This window comes from Danio rerio, chromosome 5 (assembly GCF_049306965.1).
Source record: "Danio rerio strain Tuebingen ecotype United States chromosome 5, GRCz12tu, whole genome shotgun sequence".
Classification (NCBI taxonomy): domain Eukaryota; kingdom Metazoa; phylum Chordata; class Actinopteri; order Cypriniformes; family Danionidae; genus Danio; species Danio rerio.
In genome coordinates, this window is record NC_133180.1 from 14,078,393 (window position 1) to 14,104,167 (window position 25,775).

At 34.4% G+C, this 25,775-nt stretch overlaps 2 protein-coding genes across 7 annotated transcripts in view; both read left to right on the forward strand.

Annotated features, from left to right (window-relative positions):
- ccl19a.1 (chemokine (C-C motif) ligand 19a, tandem duplicate 1) overlaps positions 1–13,273 on the forward strand; it is a 37,587-nt gene extending 24,314 nt beyond the window's left edge. For 3 of the 5 annotated variants that reach the window (XM_073951082.1, XM_073951081.1, XM_005165054.3), the window contains 4 exons: positions 5,779–5,982; positions 7,890–8,013; positions 11,335–11,455; positions 13,031–13,273. In XM_073951082.1, the coding sequence (XP_073807183.1) occupies positions 5,907–5,982; positions 7,890–8,013; positions 11,335–11,455; positions 13,031–13,069 (360 nt within the window). In that variant the 5' untranslated portion in view covers positions 5,779–5,906 and the 3' untranslated portion in view covers positions 13,070–13,273. 5 annotated transcript variants of the gene reach the window in all.
- Positions 13,274–14,514: 1,241 nt separating this feature from the next.
- tctn2 (tectonic family member 2) overlaps positions 14,515–25,775 on the forward strand; it is a 40,739-nt gene continuing 29,478 nt past the window's right edge. For both annotated transcript variants that reach the window (XM_073951986.1, XM_687198.10), the window contains exons 1-3: positions 14,515–14,644; positions 18,843–18,956; positions 21,708–21,781. In XM_073951986.1, coding sequence (XP_073808087.1) covers positions 14,557–14,644; positions 18,843–18,956; positions 21,708–21,781 — 276 coding nt within the window. In that variant the 5' untranslated portion in view covers positions 14,515–14,556. The remainder of the gene's footprint in view (positions 14,645–18,842; positions 18,957–21,707; positions 21,782–25,775) is intronic.

Below are 25,775 nucleotides of genomic sequence, written 5' to 3' on the forward strand. Positions count from 1 at the left end.
ATATTTCTTTTTAAATATGTAAAATCCCAGCACAGAGTTTTAGTTTGTATTATTTTATTTACTTTTGGAATTTATTTGTTTTTAAAATAGCAATTTAGTTATGGCAGAAAATATTTTATTTTGCAAAACATGTGCAGCATTTAAAAAAAATTGAAAGGGCTTTTCACCTTGAATTTGTTGCAGATAGACCTCAGTAGCAGAAGGCGTTATAGTTGGGAAAACTTGAGGGAGTTCAACAAATATTTTTAAAAAAATACAAATTACAAAAAAATACAAAAAAAAACAAATATTTACCGCCTCGCGGTCCTATATGCCAATCCTTCCCCTCTCTCTGCTCCCCACACTTTTCTGTCAATACTCTCTACTGTCCTGTCCATTAAAGGTGAAAACCCTCAAAAAATAGTTATATATATATGGGCGAGGCAGTAGCGCAGTAGGTAGTGTTGTCGCCTCACAGCAAGAAGGCCACTGGGTCGGTGGTTCGAGCCTCGGCTCAGTTGGCGTTTCTGTGTAAAGTTTGCATGTTCTCTCTGCCTTCGCGTGGGTTTCCTCCGGGGGCTCCAGTTTCCCCCACAGTCCAAAGACATGCGGTACAGGTGAATTGGGTAGGCTAAATTGTCAGTAGTGTATGAGTGTGTGTGTGGATGTTTCCCAGAGATGGGTTGCGGCTGTAAGGGCATCCGCTGTGTAAAAACTTGCTGGATAAGTTGGTGGTTCATTCCGCTGTGGTGAACCCGGATTAATAAAGGGACTAAGCCGACAAGAAAATTAATGAATGAATGAACATATATATATATATATATATATATATATATATATAAAGTTATAATTGAATCGCCTCTTGTTACAGTTATGAAATAGTTTGATAACAAGCAGGAAATGTTCATGGGCCAATGACATAACCACATTGAAATGATCTCCTCTCTTTCTCCTCTCTCTGTCTGTCTCTGTAACTACACACACACACATTGGTTTTCATTTATTGGTACTTTCCATTGACCCAATGGTATTATTTTGTACAGACAATACTAAATCCAAAGCTCACAGGAAACATTCTGCAGTTTTACAGTTTCAAAACGATCTGCACGATTTATGAGCCATTTTCTTAATGTCCTCAAAGGGACAGAAATGACTGGTATTACTCTACTTTAGGGACATTGAAGAATACTAGGAAAACCCATTCACACACACACACACACACACACACACACACACACACACACACACACACACACACACACACACACACACATATAATGTGTTAATGTGAGTTTTTCCAGTTTTATACGGTTACTTTACAGCATCGATGTAATTAAAATGTAATCAGTTTAATAGACTTTTAGTTAGTTGTTCAAGCGTAAAACAAGATGAAAAGCTGTTTACATGCATGTGCCCTAAGGAGCAGCAGGCGAGTGCAGAAATTCCATTTAAATTTGATTCCTTCTTTTATTTTATTTTCAGCTTAGTCCCTTTATTAAACAGGGGTCGCCACAGCGGAATGAACTGCCAACTTACTCCATTAAAAATACTGGGGTAAAATAAATGTTCATATTTTAAAGACATGGTGCAGAAAAATGTCATGTAATGCAGTGCTTCTTGTAAATTCTGAGACCCACTTTATATCGGATATCACTCAGGCAATGAAGATTGTTGATTTTTAAAGAAAACAGACAATTAAATGTGCAGATTTTGTACGACATACAATTCACTGGCTACAAATATAAAGTCCTTCTGCGTACTTCTGCATATATCCTATTGACATTAAAGCATCACACAGTTAGATTTATCAGCCGATCATCTCTCATTTCAGCACATGTTAAGGGTGCTCAACTGTACTGAGATCTGTAAAGGATAAAACATATGCCAGAGTAATTGGTGGTTCATTCACCTGTGGCGACTCCTGTTATATGAGGGACCAAGCCGAAGGATAGTGAATTCGTGAATTAAGTTTCAGAAGCAAGGCTTAATTTGTGCTTCATAACATTTATTCAGATTTAAAGATGAGCACATCTAAAATCTCGACTGTTGAGTGCAAGTTCTTGTCTTGCTTTATAGCTCGATGTTAAAATAATAAAAGCTTATAAATTTTGTGGGCAACACGGTGGCTCAGTGGCTAGCACTGTCGCCTCACAGCAAGAAGGTCGCTGGTTTGAGTCCCGGCTGGCATTTCTGTGCGGAGAGCCATTAAAACCAATGATACAAAGCACAATGCATTTAGACTTTGTTTGAATCAACTTCAAAATGTCTGACACAGACAAGAAAAACCTTTTTCCAATCTTCTGTTGTTCTGTTTTGGTGACTGTATATATATTATGGCCTCTGTTTGCTGTTTTTATAAGACAGGAGTGTCATCTGTGTTCTTCTTCCTCTTCTGCTTTTTCTTTTGCTGCTGTAGCTCATCTGCTTCAAGGTTTGATGTGTTCAAAGATGCTCTTTTGCAGTACTTGGTTATATCGAGTGATTATTTAAAGTACAAATCAGCTGAACCAGTCTGATTGTTGCCCTCTGACCTCTGGCATCAAAATAAAACCGAACATGAACTGAAATGACTTTCACTTTACATTTTCATTTTTCCTCATCGTTTTTTGTAAACTCTAGAGATGTTTGTGTGTGAAAGTCCCCAAAGATTATCGCTTTCTGAAAGATCATGTGATGCCAGCAACCGCCCCACATTCAAAGACACTTAGATCACCTTTTGTCCCCATATTCTGTCATGTCATTGAGTTAGATATTTGCATTAATGAGCTAAACAGGTTTACCTAGTAAGGTGGACCGTGAGTTGCTGTGCGGTCAGAAACCTTCAGGATTCCCCTGTCTTATACACACTGAATACAAAAGCATGTTCATTGTTTACCACTGCTTTCTACGCTAACAGATTTAGTATTATTATTATCACAATTTTATCATTTCTAATGTTGTATTCTCCCTATTTTACTATAGCGCTTTTGCAATGTAGATTGTGTCAAAGAAGCTTAACGTAAAAAGCCATAACAATATTTTAGATTGTGGAACATTCCAGCATTTAGGCAGGAAGCAGAATAACACTGAGTCCTAACAACAGGTGACATGACAAGATTCCAACGTCAAGCAATTTGTCTGTCTGCACCAAACGTGATGTGACAGAAACATTTAAATACCAGCCACTGTACTACCAGTGAAATGGTAAAAGCTTTTAATGTAATTAATACAAGGTTAACCTCTTTAACATTATTAATAGGCTACTGAGTGAATGATGTTGTCACAGTTCTGGCTTTCATTTTCAAACCGTCTTCTAGAGACAGTATTTTAATTTTAAGATCTGAGGTGAGCCATCTGCTGCTTAACATTGAATGAAGCCCATAATCAGTACCTGAGGTGATCTTTGTCATCGTATGCTGTTGTTCTGTTGTGACGTCACGCAAATAGAAAGCATTTCTAAAATAGAAATTTTGTGCATTGACATTGTAGATAGTCAGGACAAATACTCCTTTTAACATGGATAATATTCATTTTATGGTATGTAGCTGCGTCATGTGTTGTTACGACACAGTATAATAGTACAGGGGTTCCCAAACTTTTCAGCCCGCGACCCCCAAAATAACAATGTCAGTGAGTCGTGACCCCCATTTTTCAAAGTGGTTATACTGTAAATATATAAACGTTGCAGACACAACTATAGGCCCATATAAACATGAACATATTGACAACACATAAATGCAACATATAATGTTTTTTTTTGTCATTTATTAATTTAATTACATTTTAATATAAAAATTAAAAGCTGATGGCTGATTTTTGTTTGTATGTTGTTGTTTCTTTAACTCAACTATTAATCTTCTGTGGGTTATGAATAAAATATGACAATTTAAATAGTTGAATAAAATTTATTTAAATTTTGGAAATCACCAAGCGACCCCTTGTCATTGTCCCGCGACCCCCCAGGGGGTCCTGACCCCCACTTTGAGAACCACTGTAATGGTAGACTGCTTGGGTAGTTTTAGTCAAATTAAAACAGCTTCAGTTCAGTTAACAAACAACACATGACGTGACAAGATTCCAATGTCAAAAAATTTGTCTGCGCATCAAACATTTAAATACCAGCCACTGCACTACTAATCAGATGGCAAACGCTTTTAATCTAAATAATACACTTTAAACCTCTTTATCATTATTAATAAGCTACTGAGTGACTGATGTTGTCACAGTTTTGGCTTTCATTTTCAAACCGTCTGCTAGTTATTTTGATATCAAGATCAGAGGTGAGCTATCTGTTGCTGCTTTTAGTAGTATGGTAATAAATGTCATGTAAAATGGTATTTAAACTCACATTGGTTGTATTTAACATTGAATGAAGCCCATAATCAGTACCTGAGGTGATCTTTGTCATCGTATGCTGTTGTTCTGTTGTGACGTCACGCAAATAGAAAGCATTTCTAAAATAGAAATTTTGTGCATTGACATTGTAGATGATTAGGACAAAAACTCCTTTTAACATTGATAATATTCATTTTATCACATGTAGCCGCGTCATGTGTTGTTACAACACAGTATAATAGTAGAATGCTTGTGTAGTTTTAGTCAAATTAAAACAGCTTCAGTTCAGTTAACAAACAAAACGTGACGTGACAAGATTCCAACGTCGAGCAATTTGTCTGTCTGCACCAAACGTGACGTGACAGAAACATTTAAATACCAGCCACTGCACTAATAATGAGACAGTAAAAGCTTTTAATCTAAATAATACACATTAAACCTCTTAACATTATAAGTAGGCTACTGAGTGACTGATATTGTTACAGTTCTGGCTTCATTTTCAAACCGTCTGCTAGTTATTTTAATTTCAAGATCTGAGGTGAACGATTTGTTGCTGCTTTCAATAGTATGGCAATAAATATCATGTTAAATGGTATTTAAACTCACATTGGTTGTATTTAACATTGAATGAAGCCCATAATCAGTACCTGAAGAGATCATTTTCATAATAGTATATGCTGTTGTTCTGCCGTAATGTCGTAGAAATGGAAATAGCAGTTGGTTAGGACAAAAACTCTTTTTAACATGGAAAAGATACAGTTTATCATATGTTTCAGGAGTTGTTAGGATATGGTGTGAGACTGTTCTGATTTCTGCTATTGTAACATACATCCCATTTGAAAGTATATACACCCAACACAAACGCAACAATTATATATGTATTTGGGGACTGGGAATTTTGACAGTCAGTCTATGTTATATGTATGTTTGTTCCAGTGGTTTATGTAAAAATACACATCTCCTATCAGCACAACAAAAAACGTCTAATAAAAAGAAGACAAGCATGTTCATACTAACAACAACATCATTCTAGATTTCTTATAATTTTAGACAATTTCCTATCATTTCAAACAGAAACTGCATTCACTACAGCAGGGTTAATTTAGTAGTTTCCCGTTACGCACCAGTAATAATTAACCTTGAAATATGAAGTAAACATTAACAGCAAGTGAACTGTTTTTTTAACCTTCTGGAATTCCCTTCTCCACATTGATAGATAGCACGTAAACTATGCACTGAAATTTACCAAACTGTTTGGCAGGTTTTATTTAAATCACTCATATCGAAACATATGCCAGTCTGATGGCCTTTAAGTGAAAGTATGTGAGAGTTTATGTATGGGGTAAGCAGGGAAGAGAAAATAAACGCAAGGAACAGATACAGAGGAAATGCTTTGTCCAGTAAATATGACCCTGGACTATACAAAAAAGGGCTTTTGTACAGGTCAGCCTCTCATTCAAGCTGTTGACATTTGTTTTTTTACAGAAAGGGGCAGGCCTTCAGTCATAGTGAAACCTTAGAGTGTGTATAAACCAGGGCAGCGATGGAGCGGTGAGAGGAGAGACTCGCAGATCTTTCAGACTCAACACTCTTCTAGCTTCTCCAGAACTGCGATGGCTTCATCCATCATGTCTGCGTTCTGTCTGGCTGTTTCTGCTCTGCTGCTCTGTTTCTACAGCAGCCCGACAGGTGAGTCTGTCATATTCTCTGCCGCCTTCTATACACTGTAAACAATATCTGTAAATTAGCAGTTTAGCATATTTTGTGATTTATGTTTTTATTTTTCCCCACTTATTTATGCTTTTGAATTGAATTATGTGAGCCTGATCTTTCTTCCGACAACTTTTAACCATAAAAAGTTGGATAAACTGACTTTTATTAACATTTTTAGTTTAAAGTGATATATTGTCTGGGTTGGTGTTGTTTATTACGGTGTGAAATCTGGTAATAAACTGTACATTTTCTGTTATTTTACAGACAAATTTCTATCTATATATTATTTCTTATATATTATATTATTTCAAACTACTAAAATGTCAATAAAAGTCACTTTGCTAAACCGTAGAGTTAAATTTTCGACATCAAATGTTGACAGAGCAGAGATCAAGCTCCTAAAATGCAATTCACATTCACAGAAAACACATTTTTTACAGTGTATATGATGTGCTTGATTTGTTTATTTATTTTTCTTTATCTGTCATGTATGAACAAAAAAAAAATTCTATTTATTACAAAACAAAACAAATTACCTAATGAAAACCTAATTATCTATCAAAATAGAGAGCAATTGTTATGTATATAACATGTATTATTTATCTGTCACAGTTTTTATGTACAATATTTGTATGCTAAATATAGAATGTTATTTTTTTTTATATAAACGTGAAAATCAATAGCCTTAACAAAACATATTTTAATACATTTAAAACCAAATAAATAATTGTAGAGTTTTTTTTTATGTAGTAGGATGTATATATAGGTTACAATTTCTTATACGATATTTTTGAAGTGTATTCTTTATATTTAACTATTTAAAAAAATAAAACATTAAATTTAAAAAATATATAAATAATATTTCTATTTCTATATTGTTATATAAAATATTAATAAAATATTGTTCAATTATTACATTTCAAATATTATATTTAATTATGATCTTTTAAAAATTAAAGATAAAGAAGTCCTGCTCACTCTCCATAATTTGAACGAATTATATTTTTACAGCAACATTAGCATTCATTTAGAAATAGAAATATTATTTATATATTTTTTTAATTTAATGTTTTATTTTTTTAAATAGTTAAATATAAAGAATACACTTCAAAAATATTGTATAAGAAATTGTAACCTTTAAAATAATTAATCAATAATTATTATTTTTTATAATTGTAATAATTATTAGTAATTATTAATAACAGAAACATATTTTGATTTTATTGGACAGATTAAATGATAATAATAACAATTATTTGTTTTAATTTTTATTATTAATTATTTATAACATATATTTCTGTATTAAATAAGGTTCATAATTTACATATAAATTTATATTAAATTACATATTATATACAATTATATACAATATAAATCTTTTAAATGAATTCATGTGCATTTATATAACAAGCAATATATCAATTAAACTATATATATATATATATATATATATATACACACACACACACACACACACACACACACACACACACACACACACACACACACACACACACACACACACACACACACACACACACACACACACACACACACGCACACACACATATATATATATATACCTGATGTGGGGATTAGCATTCAGTCTCTATTCCCACTTGATTCCAGCTGTGCACATTTGCTTTGCTTTTCTGCAAACTCGATGAGAAAGAGTTATTGTGTTTGGCTTGAAAGAGTACATTACAGCACAGTGAATTACGCATAATAAATCTTTCAAGCCAAACACAATAACCCTTTCACTTAAAATCAGATGTTTTAAGCGTCTCTGGAGGTCGACATGGATGGTGCTAACATGCTTTTTTCAGTCTTCCCATCTCTTGTTCTCATTGTTGTTTTTCCTCTTTTGTCTCGGTTTCTCTCAGTGGCTCAGGCAGATTTAGCACTGGACTGTTGTCTGACGGTCAGCCCAAGAGTCATCCCCAAACACGTTATTCTCGCTTACCAGAAGCAGAGCAGAGGTGACGGCTGCCCACGTGATGCTGTTATGTAAGTGTTCATCAATGAAAAGTTTCTAGATTAAAAACGTGGGCATGAACCAAACTATTGTCACAATGTGTGTTTTCTTGTTGCGATAACTGTAGATGTTTTATCACAGTATTGCGTTATCATAAGCCACAAAACATCAGTGTGAAATCATAATTTACAGCTATTTATTCATTTACAGCTAGCGCACGTTGTTATTCTTCTGGTGAAAAATTTATGTGCAAGTTAATTCACTGATGATCCACAGAAAATGATATTTAAACTCACATTGGTTGCATTTAACACAGAATAAAGCCCATAATCAGTACCTGAGGACTGATCATTGTCATAGTAGTATATGCTGTTGTTCTGCCGCAATGTCACAGAAACAGAAATGTCAGATTGTAAGGACGATGCCATCATCCATCGCAGATGGCCGATAAACTTCAGGATGCTGAGCCGGCATCGTGATCCATCGCCCCGCCCCACATTTATATTGATATATAACTTATTATTTGCAATAACAATAACAGTATTTTCATGAGCTGTGTTAAATTTTACATATAGCTGCGGCTTGCACGGCTGACAGCATCGTGAAGATTAAATGAAGGATTATACAGTACCTCTTGTGCTTAAAATGTGTAGATTCAGGCCCCGTTTACACTAATGCGTTTTAGTTTGAAAACGCATAAGTTTTGCTACGGTTACGCCATCCGTCCACACTACGCCGGAGTTCTCGAGCGCCGAAAACGGAGCGTTTCGAAAACGCTGGAGAGGCCGTTTTCATTCTGAAACGCTGCTGCTCCGTCTCAGTGTGGGTGATGGAAAACGGAGACATCTGAAAACGGAGGCGGGGCTGCTGACATTCGCCTCTCTGATTGGGGCTTTTCCTGAATATTAAGTAGCCTAACACACACAGTTCAGTCCTGCATTTTCTCCGTGTAAGTTCAGACTTCGCATGTTTGATCAAGGCTGCAGTCTCTTCTTCTCAGTTTGATATGGAAAACAGACTATACCGAGGACACGGGTAAATCTTCAAAGGGAACAGTGTACTTTATAACTTCATTCACATCACCCTGGCTACGTTGTTTCACTTTCTCAACAATAAATTGTATAAATGATTTAAGGAACTGCCTATTTTTATTTTAATATTAACAACTAAACAGACAGCAGAAATGTTGAGGCGCCGTGCTGCATGAGCGTCATCTTCACTGTGTGGATATTTATAACAAAACGGAGCCGATAACTGCCTCCTTTCAATTTCAGAGAAAATACGAAACGCACCCTCTCTTTTGCTGAATATCAGTTTTAATAATCAATAATGGCCATTATAACAGTATAACATACAATAGGTTTTTACATTATAGGAAACAAAGGCTAGCGATCAGTCAATATACATAATAGGCTACGTGGTTACATTAATCATTAACTTATCTTTGCGCTCAGCCAAAACACGTTACCTGAAAAAAAGTAAGATTCTAATGACCAAAGTCAGGGAATATGTCGTTAGATAAAAACAACAAGATGAATGAAATATCCCGTTTAATAAATATAGTGAGATATTAGATCCAGCGGTAGATGCTTAATGAGAAGTCCGACTAGCAGAGCTCTCATCTGGGTAGATGAGCTGCAGCGCTTGCCAGAGAGTGTGTGTGTGGTCACGTGATGTGCGTTTTCAGCGTTTTGGTGTGGACGGAGAGCAGTTCAGAAACGCTGGTTAAAACGCGAGTGTGGACGCGGATCGTTTTCATTCTAAAACGCCGTTTTAAAACTAAAACGCACTAGTGTAAACGGGGCCTCAGTGGCAAACGCTGTTACCTGCAAACCCCGTCCCAAAGACTCTACAGTGAATGGCTTCAGTTATTTTCATAGCGGACTCGAAGCCACTGGAAGTCTTTTATCCACTCTTGGAAAAGTGTAAATGGTGGATTAACATTCAGCACATGATCACTAATAAGATGTGCCATTGTTAGTAACTGTAGGTGGTTTCTAAAACAAAATCTGTCAGTGTTATTTTCATTCTCTCATCTTCATTCTCTCATCTTGCGTTGTTAGGACACAGTATAATCATAGAATGTTTGTATAGTCTTAGTTTAATTAAAACGGATTCAGTTTAGTTTAATGTGAATTTTGCTCTTGAAGGACAATCTAAATAGCAGCTCAAATCAAAATGCAGACCGGATCCAAGATTACATGAACTTCTGGATAAAACTTGAAGGGCTATGAAACTCCCCTGTCTCAGCAGGTTGTTTTCACACCTCTAGTTTGAAAAAGGTCAGGAAAGTGGGAGAGTCCAGGTCTGTTTAGGTGGGAGTGTTGAGTGGTGAAAGAGGGAAGGGCTTGCATGAAAAGGGGAGTTTCAGTTCGAGCACGAAGCTGAGTTTCACAGAAGCAAAACAACACACAGACGAAGGGGAGAAAGACAGTGTGTACATGGACATCAGTAATCCAATTATTTGCCAAATTCTTAATTTGTTGACTTAAACTGCAGTTTGGCACTTTCACTTTCATTCAGGAGCATTTCATGCATCCCCCGGTAACAAACGAGATATTGAATATGCTGGAAGAGTGTAGTTTTAATGGAATGTTTGATACCGCATGGCGAAGAAGAGAAAACAAGCCCTCCACATCTCTCAGTAACTTAGATGCACTCGATAGGTTGCGTCAGAAAGCCGTGTGTGTAAAGACTACCCTGTAACAAAATGCGGCGAAAATCTGTTGAACAGTTGGATGTCCCAAACACTTTCTTCATTTAAATAAAGAGAAAACTGAAGTCATTGCATTTGGGAACTGAAAAGATGGTGAATGCTTACCTTGGCTTTGAGGTCAAACAACAACAAACCAAGTCAACATTCTTGGTGTGATTCTGTAATCAGAAATAAGTTTCAGTAGTCATGTCAAAGCAGTAACTAAATCATCATATTATCATCTCAAAAAAACATTAAAACAGTTATATATGGTGGCACGGTGGCTCAGCACTGTTGCCTCACTGCAAGAAAGTCACTGGTTCGAGTCCCAGCTGGGCCATTTCTGTGTAGATTTTGCATGTTCTCTCTGTGTTGGCGTGGGTTTCCTTCACAGTGCAATGACATGCACAATAGAACTAACTAAAATTGAACTAACTGAACTAACTAAATTGGCCGTAGTGTATGAGTGTGTGTGTGAATGCGAGAGTGTATGGGTGTTTTCCAGGTCTGAATATTATTGAAAGTCAGTATAATTCACAATTATTAAAAAAATATATGTTTCATTATTAAATATTGGCGTGTGAATTGCTATTTTAATAATGCCTAAATGTCTTGTTCTAGTCAAATAACATGCATAAATAAATATATTGTCTTTCAGATTCATCACCAGGAAAGGATTGAACCTTTGTGCTCCGCCTGCCAGTGAAGAGTCGTGGGTAAGAGACACCATGACGTTTCTGGACAAAAGGAGGGAAAAGTGCAAAGAAACAAGGTTCATCGTAAGTGATTTTTGTGGTTTCCACATAGTTGTGTTTCCTCTGTATCTGATGACATAAAGCTGGCTGCGGGTTAGACGTGACGCTGTTGTTATTGCATGAGCCCCGCTGCACTTGCCGTCACTTTTCATCTGTGACTCATGACTTTGTTTATATGTGGATCACTAGTCAGTTTTTATAGCCTTACTCATACCAAACCACAGATTATTCAGCTGTGAAACCACAAACCAAAACATCCTACTACATCTGAAGAGCATTAAATGGCATCAACGCTGCTGGGTTTGAAGAGCATTAGACCACCAACAATGAGCCTCTGGAGCACAAAAGAAATCTAAAACAAACTAATTAAATGATTGTTTTATTTTATTTATTTTAAATAAATAGGTAAATAAATAAAGATTTTATTTATTTATATTTTCATTTTATTTAAAATAAATTAATAAATACATATTTTATTTATTTATTTAAAAAAAAAATTTATTAGGCTCATCTTAGGTCAGACATTAAAATATGCATAATTTTGATACATAAAGATATACACACTGATACAATTCACCAAACTAGAAATTATCAGGAAAACATAATTATACACTAAATAAGAATATAAATAACATGTAAAATACCACATTTATACTCAAAGATATACAAACATAAGATAACAAAAATGAAAGAATAAACAAATAAACAAGTGAAAATAAATAATACAAAGAAAGTAGATAATTCAAAGAAAATGTATTTAATTTTTTTACATTAAATAAAAAATACATATTTTTATTTTTCATTTTAAATAAATACATAAATATTTTATTCTATGATTTTTATAAATAAAAAATAACACAATTATAAATAAACAACAACAACAATAATAGTAATAAATAAAAATAAATAAATAAATAATAATAATTCAATTCAATTCAGCTTTATTTGTATAGCGCTTTTACAATGTAGATTGTGTCAAAGCAGCTTCACATAAATGGTCATAGTAACTGGAACAGTGTAGTTCAGTTTTTAATAATAAGAAGAAAATAATTCAAATAAATTAATAGATTTGACACATCTGATGGCAATATTTTAGTCATTTAAAATATAATTTATTTTAGCTCATTCATATATTTAATTAGGTACAGTTCAGAGTCAATATTTTAAAAATATATATTAATATAATTTTTTTTTGTTCCTGAATTATGAATGATATGTTTAACCCATATATTACACATTATTTTTTTTCACAACATTTGAAACTTTTATTTTGATGAAAATAAAAAAATAGTAATTGTTAATAATAATTCAAATGGATTTGCGCTGAAAGATATATTCAACATATATTTTAAGCTATTTATTGTCACAAATATATTATAAACAACATTTGATAGTACTTTTTATGTGATATGCTTTCCATGTATTTTAAGTCATTTTTGTTGACTTAATCGTGACGTCTCAACGAGGAAATTCATATCAGTATCAGAATTCTACTACAGAGTTTAACTATTACTAAAATAATTAAAAATGTGATATTTACAAACAAATCTGTCTGTAAGCTTGTACTAATGGTTTGCTTTGTGTGTTTTTTTATTCCAGGAGAGACGCTGTCATGCTCTGAAAGTTATGAAGTTCTGAGTGAACACATACTGTGTGCACAGTAATATATGCATTAAATGGCAGCTGTTTATGCTAATGAAAAGAGTACATTCCTTCTAAATATCTCTTTGTTTCTTCAGTTGTTTCTATTTCATCATTCAGTTTGCGATTTGTAAATTCACACAAATACTTTGTTACAGTCATATTTTTGCATTTTAAGTGAATAAAGTCTTTGACATCATTGTTGCTGGGTTTTCTGTTATAATAATATATCCTGACTAATGTTTTATTTGAAATGTTCTCATATGCGTGAAGAGATATCATTATATCTTTTAGCAGTTTTGTACATACATTATTTTAATACATTTTTAAAACCATTAAATGTTTGTTGCTTGAACTATTTTGCTTCAGCTAGTTGAATGAATGAATGAATTAGGGATGCACAATATAATGGCTAATATATTGGTTATCGGCTTCCAAATCTAAAGTTATCGGTAGGGCCAGACAGAATCTGTGACAGACATTTTCTTGCTATTTCTGCAGAGGATTTTGTAAAAAATGTGCAGAATTATGCTGAATCATTTTGTATTGTAACTAAAAACTTAATATATGAAATAAAAGTAACAGCTTTTTAAATTTTATTTAATGTTTACAATGCAAATCCAACTAGATTCAATTCATCTTAAATTGTATAGCGCTATTACAATGTAGATTGTGTCAAAGCAGCTTCACACAAAGGATTATAGTAAATTGAAACAGTGTCAGTCCAGTTCTCAGTTCAGCTTAGTTCAGTTCAGTGTGGTTTAATTTTTCACTGCTGAAGGTCCAAATACTGAAGAGCAAATCCATTGATGGGCAGCTCCACAAGTCCCGAACCATGCAAGCCAGTGGCGACAGTGGCGAAGAACAAACTATCTTACGAAAGTAAAGAAAAAAAACCTCAAGAGAAACCAGGTTCAGTTAAGCACGACCATTTCTCCTATGGCCAAACTTGTTGTGCAGAGCTGCAGTCTAGACGCCGGAGGCTGGTCAAGGTGTTCGAGACTCTTTTGAACAACTTGATTATTTGGATCTGCTGTGTTTGAAAAAGGTTAGAGGAGAACTGTGCAGTTTGACATCCATGCGGAAGTGATTGATGTTTATATCAGGTTTGTATCTTCTAAACGCGAATTTTGTTTCTGTTTTGTTAGCACAATGGCTTGTAGATACCCTTAAAACTAGCATACTGATGCGAACATCTAAAAAAAACTTTATTTTAATTTCATGGCACCTTTAAAAGTGCATCACATTGACTGAAGACTAACGCTAATCCTTTTAGAAGTCTATAAAGACGTTATGTAGAGTTTGTATGGATATTTTACTTCTGTAGAGGTTTTGTCTGATGTTGTCTCCACAAGGTCATTAGAAACACAAAAACACTACCGCTGAACGACACCGTGAGGCGCTGATTAACTTATCACGTCTGTGTTGAACGTCATCTTGCTACACGAAGAAGAGGATTCACTGCCTTTACCAACGCGGTTATTATGAGACACTTTTCATCTTTCCATGTTGGGTTTTATTTCACATGTATAATATTTACGTTCTTAAATGACGGAACAGTCTGTAATGTTGGTAAGTCCACTTTGAGCGAATGAAATGTGTGTGAGGGAAATGACCAAACAAGTGTGCTAGCTGGATAGCTGCTAGCAAACATCTTGTTGCCATGGAGAAGCAGAGCCGAACTTAAAGCATGCGAGGTTAATCAAAGTAAACATGCAATAATTATTAACCTCACGAGCGTTTAAATAAACTCTTATATTTCAAACTAAACTGTAGTATACATACATACATACATACATACATACATACGTGATATATGCATGCCATGAGATCTATGTAAGCGTAAACCTGTTATTATGTTCACTTCAAGTTTATTTGTAAGAAGCTTTTTACAATAATTTTTGTTTCAAAGCAGCTGTACAAAAAGTGCATGTTATTGCATTACAATCAAATTCGAAAAGGTTAAGGTTATTACCATATCTTTATTAACAGTGGTGCAAAGTAGCAAACTAAGTTACTGTAATTTAGTTATTTTGCTTATGAATTGTACTGAGTGGTTTTAATAATGTGTACTTTTATTTTTCTTTGAGTACCTTTTTAGTGCAGTATTCACTACTTTTCTTCAACCTGCATATTTATTTTTTTCCTGTGGGGATAAAAAAAAATCAGTTCTGTAAATCCTGTCCAATTAAATCACGCATAAAAAAAATCTTGAAGAATAATAATGAACTACCTCAAGACATGGGTGATCTATAATTTCAGCAAACTGTTTGGAAGAATTAAAAGGGTCCAAGAAGATGTTTAAAATATTTACTTGCATTGACCCAGAGACTGTTTAGATGCATGTCACTGATGAGATGATGACGGATGTTTACTGTATGCAGTGGTGAAAAGAGTACTAAAAATGCCCTACTTAAGTAAAAGTAAAGTACCATTACTCACCCAAAAATGTAGTGCAAGTAGAGTAAAAGAATCTGTGGTAAATATTACTCAAAGTAGGAGTAAAAATTTGACATTTCTAAAGTACTCAAGAGTAGTGAGTATTACACTGTGAAAAGCTGATGTGTTTACATGTAATTTGTGTACGTGTGTAACATTCTGTAGTACATTTAGTAATTTCCCAGCAGGCACACAACGTCATCAGACTTTAATATTAGGTTAGATTTAGGTTGTGATGTCAGGTGACCAAAATTCAATGTCTAGCCAGCGTCTAAGGACAACAATATTTTGATGTTGAATAACGATGTCAAATGATGTTGATATTTGGTTGATTTTAGGTTGACTGTTGGACATTGACATTGGCCTGATGTTGGGTTCTGACGGCAACCTGGTTTTCATTTCCAAACAAAATGCAACGCCCCCACAACGTTGGAGTACAATGTCAATCTGATATCATGTTAACATCTTGTGCCTGCTGGGTGTTTAAGGCCATTTTGGTCATCATACAATAATCATCCATCATCTTCTCATTAGTGACATGCATCTAAACAGTCTCTGGGTCATTGCGTGTAAAGATTTTGGACATCTTTTTGGACACTTTTAATGCTTCCAAACAGTTTGCTGCGATTATAAAGCTGATGTCTTGAGGTAGTTCATCATGATTCGCCTTCTGTGTGTGATTTAATTGGACGGGAATCACAGGACTGATTTTTCTAATCCTCATAGACAGAAAAAAATAAAGTAGTGACTGCAGGTTGAGGGAAAGTAGTGGAGCAAAAGTACTACTACATCACTAAAAATGTACTCAAGGGAAAGTAAAAGTACACATTTTTTAAACTACTTAGTACATAACAATTTCTGAAAGAAATCAATCAGGAACAGTAATTTGAGTGTTTGTAATTTGTTACTTTACACCACTGACTGCATGATGACTAAAATGGCCTTAAACCCCCAGCAGGCACAAGACGTCAACATTACGCCAGATTGACATTGTACCGTAACTTTGTGGGGACGTTGCATTTTGTTTGGAAATGAAAATCTGGTTGACATCAGAACTCATTGTCAGGCCAACCTAAAATCAACGTCTAATTATGTTACAGCATGACGTTTTGTGGATGTTACCACTATGACGTCAATATGTTGTTGGTTTAAAATGTTGGCTCAACGTTGGATTGTGGTCACTTTCTAATACAACATAATATCAACCAAATATCAATGTAATTTTACGTCGTTATTGGACATTAAAATAACGTTGTCTTTAGATGCTCACTAGACCTTGAATTTTAGTCATCTGACATCACAACCTAAATCTAACCTAATATTAACGTCTTAGGATGTTGTGTTCCTGCTGGGCAATGACTAAATGCACTACAGAATGTTACGTTTACACACACCCACAAATTACATGTGAACGCATCAGCTTTTCACAGTGTAAAGGCTGATTTATACTTCTGCGTCAAACGGTGGCGTATGCTACGGAGCTGAAGCATAGCCCTTCGCCGTGGCCGTCGGCGTTACTGACATGCACCTCTCAAAAAATTTAACTACACGTCGCAACGACGCGTAGCGCAAGCTCTGTGATTGGTCGGCTTGGTAGCGCTGACGAGTCTGGGTGGGACCGAGAGCCGCGTGAATGGTGCGAGCCTGATGGATCGATTGTTTACAAGTGTGGAGTCCTGTGAAGGAGCTCCGGATGGAAAGTTTTGTTTTGTGTTTACCACATAGTTAAAGTTGTTGCACGTCCGCCGGTTCCTGCCTCAAAATGATCAAGTTTGAGCCACTTGTACAACCAGGAAGTGTTCAGGAAAAGCAAAACAGCAGCGAAGAAACTCGACACAGAGGAACATTTACACCTCACTGCCCACTAGCGTTTCGGAAGTGTTAATGCAGACCAACAGAGACAGCGCGCAGAAGTATAAATGCACAGCTACGCGCGTTGCATGCGCCGTGGGTTACGCCGGTCACTTGACGTAGAAGTATAAACCAGGCTTAATGCCCACTACTCTTGAGTAGGGTTGCATTGTTTACCGGTACTATGGTAGTATCATGATACTATGGTAACAAAATACTGGTGGTGCCACTGTAGTTTGTAAACCAGGCATGTCCAAACTCGGTCCTGGAGGGCCGGTGTTCTGCAAAGTTTAGTTCCAAGCCCAATCAGACACACCTGGACTAGCTAATCAAGTTCTCACTAGGCTTTCTAGAAACATCCTTGCAGGTGTGTTTTGGCAAGTTGGAGCTAAAATCTGCAGGACACCGCCCTCGAGGGCCGAGTTTGGACACCCCTGTTGTAAACTCTATTATCGTCATTACCGGTTTGTCTACAATAGATAATGTTGCATGTGGAAAAGTCACTAAATGCTCACACGTTTGCGCAACAATAAACCATTTTATTTTAATAATCTGTGGAGCCTTTTAAGGTTGCAAAACTGTTTAGAATTTGCGTCTTTTATGGCAGCCTATTGCACGTTTTCTAATGCTGCAGATCGAACGCACATCTGAATCGGTATTATTTCTGTTCCTGTTAATTTGATTTTGTAGCTACAACAACCACGACAGTCTCTTTAAAAAAACGACTCACAAAGTCAAATTTTTTATTACTTTGGATTGTTGCCTGATAAGACTGAAAAAAAAGATGAGAATCCCCAAAAAACACTGAAACAATTTTTGAGCACTTCATACAGCCTAATTTTGTTGGAAAAAATGCTCTTGTGTAACAAATTTCATTCTGTACAATTTGTATCTTTATTTTAATGCATTTATTGTTGGTCAGTTATCTATAAAATAAACAAAAAGAATGAATATATTTTAGGGGAAGTGAGGTGCAAATAATACTTTTTGGCCTTATGGGAATTATGTATTACAGTTATTAAGTTATACATTTTTTGTCCTATTATAACTTAAAATATAGTATTATTTCTGCCAATTTTCTTTATAATTTGAGTTATGAATTACAGTATCGCAGTAATACTTGGCATCATGATACTTTAGCTGGTATCGTAAGATTAATTAATGGTATCGCGGCAACCGTACTCTTCAGTGCTTTTCAAAGGGCTACTTTTTACTCATACTTTGAGTAATATTTAAAACAAATACTTTTACTCTACTTGCACTACATTTTTGGGCAGATATAATGGTACTTTTACTTGAGTATGACTTTTCAGTACTCTTTCCTCCACTGTCTATTAGTTACTAATAACTTTAACTAATTAACTAATAGCTTTCAGTAGTTAAATATATTTTATGTAAACAGTTACTATACATGGTGTCTATGTCTACATGTTTAATGAAGTGTATTTGTGTGTTATTAATTTTATTATATGATTTTCAGTGTTTCAGCCTGCGTTCATTCAGGCATCTGGTCCAAAAATATCATCTTTTCTGGTTGGAAACGTGTCGGGCATTTCATTCAGTCTTAGTGCTGTTTCTTCGTCAAATGCAACAGGTAATTACTACAATATCTATTCATTTCTTTTGGTCTTATAATAACTATTAAATATAATGAAGATACAAATATATAAATATAAAAACCAGGTTTGCCTACCTTTTTAACCAATAAAGTGTTTAAACATTTAAATGTAATGTCCAGTAATGTGATATGCAGAAATGTTGTTGTGGTATTTTTTCCCTTAATATTTAATTACACATTTAAAGCAATAATTCACCCCAAAATTTTTACTCTGTTATCATTTCTAACCACACTTTACTTGTCGCACACCTGTTCGAATATGGAGCTAATAATATGACAAAATTATTTGAATATGAATTGTGCAAATCTAAATGTTTTACGAGTGTTATTTAATAAAATTGAATATTATATTCATTTAAAATGGTTTAGAGTTATATTTTTATTACTTGATTATTGAACATTTGAAAATTTAAGATAAAGGCAGATTTTTATAGACATGCATTTTCAGACTACAGTTTTTTTTTGGTTCTTAATTCCTGCACAGTTGATATCCAGTTCACAAAATTACAGTTTCAAGTTTTCAAGATAAAAAAGAAATTTCAAACATCAACTTCAATATTGTAAAATTCAAAACACAGAAAAATATTTTGCGCAGAGAATAGGTCCGACAATTGGCAATATTTCAGATGAATACAATTTAAATTCATATAGTTTTGTCACTTTATTAGATCCATATTTGATTTTCTTTTTCTGTTGAACACAAAAGAAGATAAACAGTGTTGAAAACCAGTAATCATTGACTTCCGTAGTTGTTTTTCCTGCTATTTCTACATAATATTCATTTTTGGGTGAACTAGCAATTAAGGTAAATTAAAAAACAGTAAGACACTTTTGCCAAACTTGATTGGCAGCCATTGAGAAGTAGGCATGATGAGAATGATATGATTCCTTTTAATGCGTGTCAGTAGCACACAGTAACACATCAGTAACACATCAGTTTAAAAAGAGGTATTTTAATAATTAACAACAATAATCAATGGCCTGAATTCTTGAAAGAAGAAAAGACCTTGCTTTAGCTGAAAGGGAGAGCTGTGACTTTGTGTTCCTGAATAAAAAAAGCACAGCAAATATTTACATATTCATCTAAATATCCCTATTAGCTGTGTGTATATCAGTATACTACTGCAAATAATTTATTTTAGTAACACTTTAGATTCCCACTATGAACTGGCTAATCTCCTGTTTGTTATTAAAGATATTGACGTTTTGCACCACATTGTTTAAATAGCAAATGCATTTATGCTCATATGTGCTGTTACGCACCGTCTAGGGATGCCCATAGGTGTTCTGGTCTAAAAAAGGAGGCGTGTAAGTGCGCATTGCTGGTGGGTTGCTATTTTGAGGATCTAAAATAGTCTGTTCATTAGACCAGATCAAAGCTGGTCTAAAGTCTAGCGCAGAGCATGTTATTTGTGTGCCTTACTTACACATTGCTCAATACAGACAGGGTGTACAGCAATACACAAATATGTTTACAAATGAAAAAAGAACTAAAGGATTAAAATATTACAAAAAATATTATTTTCTAGTCTACATAAATATAAAAACCATTCTTTCATGCCTTCTTCATCTTGGGGGCTTTTTCGGTTTATTTATAACAATTTGCATTTGTATAATGTTGTTGTTATTATTATTAGCAGTATTATTTATTATGTGCATATTTATATTTGTTTTATTAAAAACAAGCATAGATTTGCCCACCTGTCAGGTTTTAGACCATATGGGGCATAGCAGGTGTATTTGGATATAACTCAGTTTTTTGACTACACTTTGTTATTAGTGTTCATTTATTCCTTTGCTGGAAATTAAAACTGAATTTAGAAATAGTTTTGAAACAAATCTTTGCAAAATTAATTATGTATAGGCTAATGGATGTATGTGTGCATAACATGTTTCCCAACCCACGAGAGTGAAGGTGAAAGTAAAGAAAGAGGAGGCTCATCTCTCATTTTTGCGCTGTAGATGATCTGTTTAACTGTTTTCTCACTAGTGAAGCGTTCAGTATTTCCACTTACAAAGTCGGCCATGTAAATAGCAAATGCGCAATGGCGCGACGCAACTGACTCTTAAAGGGAATGGGAGATGAGACTCTGATTGGTTTAATCTCAAAACACACCTATATAACTCATTAAGAGAATAAGCTCAACCCTGTTAGACCATGCGCCACGGGGCAAAATGGTATTTTCCGTCCTTAAAATAGCAAAAGTGGATTCTGACACGCCCTTAATGCTTTTGCGCCCTGCACTTTGGACTTTGCGCATAGATCAGCAAAATAGAGCCCTTAAAGTCTTTGTTAATGGTTTATTAATAGCGAGAATTGTACCTTAAAATAGAGTGTGACCATTATTTTTACTGCTAATCAAAGACAAAAAGACTTTACTCTGACTGTATTGGTGCATTAAATCTCCTTCTGTCTTTTGTACCTACAGTAAATTGCAAGTTAATGTTCACTTAGTGACTTTACATAATGGGCGGCACAGAGGCTCTGTGATTAGCACTGTAGCCTCACAGCAAGAAGGTCTCTGGTTCCATTACCAGCTGGACCAGGAGGACTTTCTGTGTAGAGTTTGCATGTTTTCCCCATGTAGGTTTCCTCTGGATGTTCTGGTTTCCCCCACAATCCAAAGACATGCGGTATAGGTAAATTGTCCATAGAGGGCGAATGAGAGAGTTTGCGGGTGTTTCCCAGCACTGAGGGTTGAATGTTTTCATTGTGAATCTTTTCAGGTAGTATCCTTCCACCATCCTGTTTGCCGGTTTATCAACCACAGTGGAATCTTTCCTATGAATTAATTGGGAAGGTGAGTAGACCATTTGCTTCTGCGTTTGGAGTGGTGGTTTTTCTCTGATGACGTCAGTTTAACGATTCCATCCACAATATTCCTAACCACACCCCTTTTATCATAAGTTTGTCGTGAGGGAATGATGCAAGAAAGAAAGCCCCACCCCTACTCATTATTCTGTTTCACGTGGAAGTACATCAACATGCTAAAATCAATCTTCTGGTTCACACAGACTTTAATGAACTCAGGCTAATGCTTGTTATACAGTTACCATGGAAACCACAATTACATTTTATTATGGTAATGAGGTGCTATATGCATGAATTTACATATGATTATTGTGATCCATATAGATGACGATGTTTTACTTAAATGAGCTTTTTCTCCTCTAAGTCAGGGAACAAATAGCTGCTTCATGAATTGAAATCAGCAGTTAGAACATGCAGATGTTTATCTCTCCGTTCAGATATGATAAGTTATCAGTATTTATTATTATAAACATTGCACTTCAAATTTGTGACCTCATGTTTTGACAATACAAAAGTTGTTTAAATTAAGTGTAAATTAACAGCTGTTTGATTTCCTAAAAAGATAGAACACCCAAAAGTGAAAAGGATGTCATCATTTACTCTCCCTTAAGTAGTTTTCTTTCTTCTGAAGAATGTTGGTTGCTGGAATCCATTGATTTCTATAGTCATTTTTTTCTTGCTATGAAAGTCAATGGGTGCCAGCTACCAACATTCTACAAAATACTTTTATTTGTGTTCAATAGAAGAAAGAAATGCTTTAGATTATGAACAAGTGATGGTTCAGTAAATGATTGTGACAATTATCTATAATTACTGATATGAAAAATGTTCAATCAATCAATCAATCAATCAATCAATCAATCAATCAATCAATCAATCAATCAATCAATCAATCAATCTTTATGAGTTTCCTTAAAGCAACACGGTGGCTCAGTGGTTAGCAGTTTCCATGACAGCAAGAAGGTTGCTGCTTCTAGTCCTGGCTGGGCCAGTTGGTATTTCTGTGTAGAGTTTGCATGTTCTCCCCGTATTCACATTTGTTTCCACCGGGTGCTCCGGTTTCCCCCACAGTCCAAAGACATGCACTATAAGTGGATTGGGTTAACTAAATTGGCTGTGGTTTATGAGTCTGTGTATGAATGCGAGAGTGTATGAGTGTTTCCCAGTACTGGGTTGCGGCTGGAAGGGCTGTCAAAACATATGCTGTAATAGTTGGTCGTTCATTCAACTGTTCTGACCCCTGATAAATAAGGGACTAAGCTGACGGAAAATTAATGAATGTTTCCTTAAGGAGAATTGTTTTTGGGACAGTCGGGAGAGCAGAGTACATTTAGTGCTAAAACAGATATTAATAGCATATAATCAAGACACAATACGTTATATTAATATACTGTACATAGACTGTGTTCACACTGCCATTTTTTGTTCTAAACAACAATAGGCATTGTGTGTCGTCAGATTGGCACTCTTTATAGAGGCTTGACTTTCTTGCCGTACAATTTACGTTGATTTTTAAAATGTAGTTTTATTTTGAAAGCACATCCATCTGTTTCTAAAAGATGTGGTGCAGTTAAAAATAAAAAAAAGACTCTTAACGCAAACAGAAACAAGTTAAACGTCTTTGTTAAAAGTGGAATAAGTTAGTGTACTTTATGCTTAAATTAGGCACATGGGAATTTTGTGCTGCATAGGGGAAAAACAATTAACCCCCATTAACACCACAGGTATTTGACTCTTCAGGTAAAGTTACGGGAAGATGCAATCTGTGTTAATAGCTTAAACTGCAAAGGTGTCATTAAGCAGGGTGTGATCTGATCACCTACGCATCGCATTGTTGTGCATGAAAATTCCCCTACTGTTTTCCTGTTTATCTTTATCAGGGAAATAGTTTATGCAGAGATATGATATGTGATCTTAGAAACTTACCCAGGGATTTAATGTTTTTTTTTGGGGAAATCTTTTAGAATTAAAAGTAAAATCACAATTTATTTCCTTTCTTTAAGTAATGCAGCACAGATTTGAATATTTTCTCATATTACAATATTTTATAGAATATTCAATAAAGAATATTTTCTTCTAGTTTATTTGAGTGTTCTCGACAGACAGTAAACTAAAAAAAAACCTCTGCTGGTACCTTCTAAATTTTTTTCTCCACTGATCTGATGTGATAAGGCTTTCTTGTAAGTGAGTGAGATATCTTTTTATTTAAAGGTAAGTGAAAGTGCATTATGCTTCTTAAAAAACACGTGAAATGTTTTTTGCACTATTTTCATCAGAAAATCCTGATAAAAATGTAGAAATGTTTTAACAGAAATATTAAGCAACACAAATGTTTTTTACAATTAATAATAAGAAATATTTCTTGAGAATGAATAATGAAATAATTATGCTTAAAAATTCAACTTCACATGAATAAATAAAAAAAAATCTGTAAAAATATTTCACAACACTACATTTTTTAAAAATACTTTTGCTTCGTTTTATTTTTATTTAATAATGATTTTACTTTTTCTAAATGTTTTTTCATTTATACTCGATGAATGCAGAAGGCCAGAAGTATCAATTCCAGAAAGCCTGAAGTATCAATTATTACATGTCTTGTCATGTTTGTTGTCTTATTGTCGTTGTATATTTTCACAGTCAGATGAGAATTGCTCTGAAATTTTTGAAGTTTGAATGTCAGATCTTGAGCAGGTTCAGTTTTAGAAAATCCACAGCACAGGATAATAAAATAGTTTTTTTATTATTATTGGTTTCTTCTTAATATATGAGACAGTACCATACAATGATACAAAATGCATACAAATTCTTTACAGTTTAAAAAAAATATACTGTTAATAAAATTAGAAAAAAATAATTGGGAAAACAGCAATAAATGCAGAAAGATAATACTACAGAGCACAACAGGGTAGACGCGTTCATAGTTTAAGAGTTAAAATTCTCCCATATATCAACTTCGTTTTGATCGCCATTCATCCTATAAAAGTGTTTTTGTTTAGAATTTATAATCTCACGAAAGATCCCTAAATAATAGTCCACTAATAAAACTGAATAGATCTTGTTTTCTTTTCTTTTTTTATATTATTTTTATACATAAATATATATAAATATTTACACAGCATAACAATTCCTTCTGTCTAAAATGACATTCACAATTTGACAAACTGGAACATTTACATCTCTTTATTGAAGCCTTGAGAGAAGCACAATTCAGATAAACGTATATTTACAAGCAGTCAAAAAAAGTCCTATATATTGACAGATGAATATCTCAAAACAAAATAAATTCGGTTTCCCTGTAACCGGATATCTGTTGTTTATTTAAAAAACAAGATGATGCAGTAAACATTATGGAATATCCCTGATGTTCAGGTTTGACGAACTGCATGACATAGCGCTTTCAAAAATGCAGGAGGGGTATTGTATTGTGAATATTCAGGGAATTACCTTAAGTTGTAACCAGAAGGAGCGGCTCAACTGTTTTTTACAAGTTTTAATTTAAACATTCCTCTTAACTGTTCTTATGTTTTCATTCATTTAAACTCATGCCAAGAACCACAACATTATATACTTCTGAAGGACTTTTTAAATGTATGTATTTCTTTATTAAAGAACTTTACTATGCTAACCAGTCTGCATTTAAAAACAGTAATATTGGGAAATAATGTCAAAGATGTCAAAGTTGAATTTTCTGCATCATTTATCATTGCTCCCACTTTATGGTTATAGAATTGAAAATGAGATTAACTAACTAAACTAACCAACTAAAATTGTTGTACACATTCCACATTTTTAGGGAAAAAGAAAAAAAAAATTAAATAAATTATTAAATTACATATAATATTAGTTTTTTTTTTCTTTTCGAGGTGTTCACCTTTATTTTTGATAGGACAGTAGAGAGAATTGACAGGAAAGCATGGGGAGCAGAGAGAGGGGAAAGATCGGCATAGGACCGCGAGGCGGAATTGAACCCGGGTCGCCAC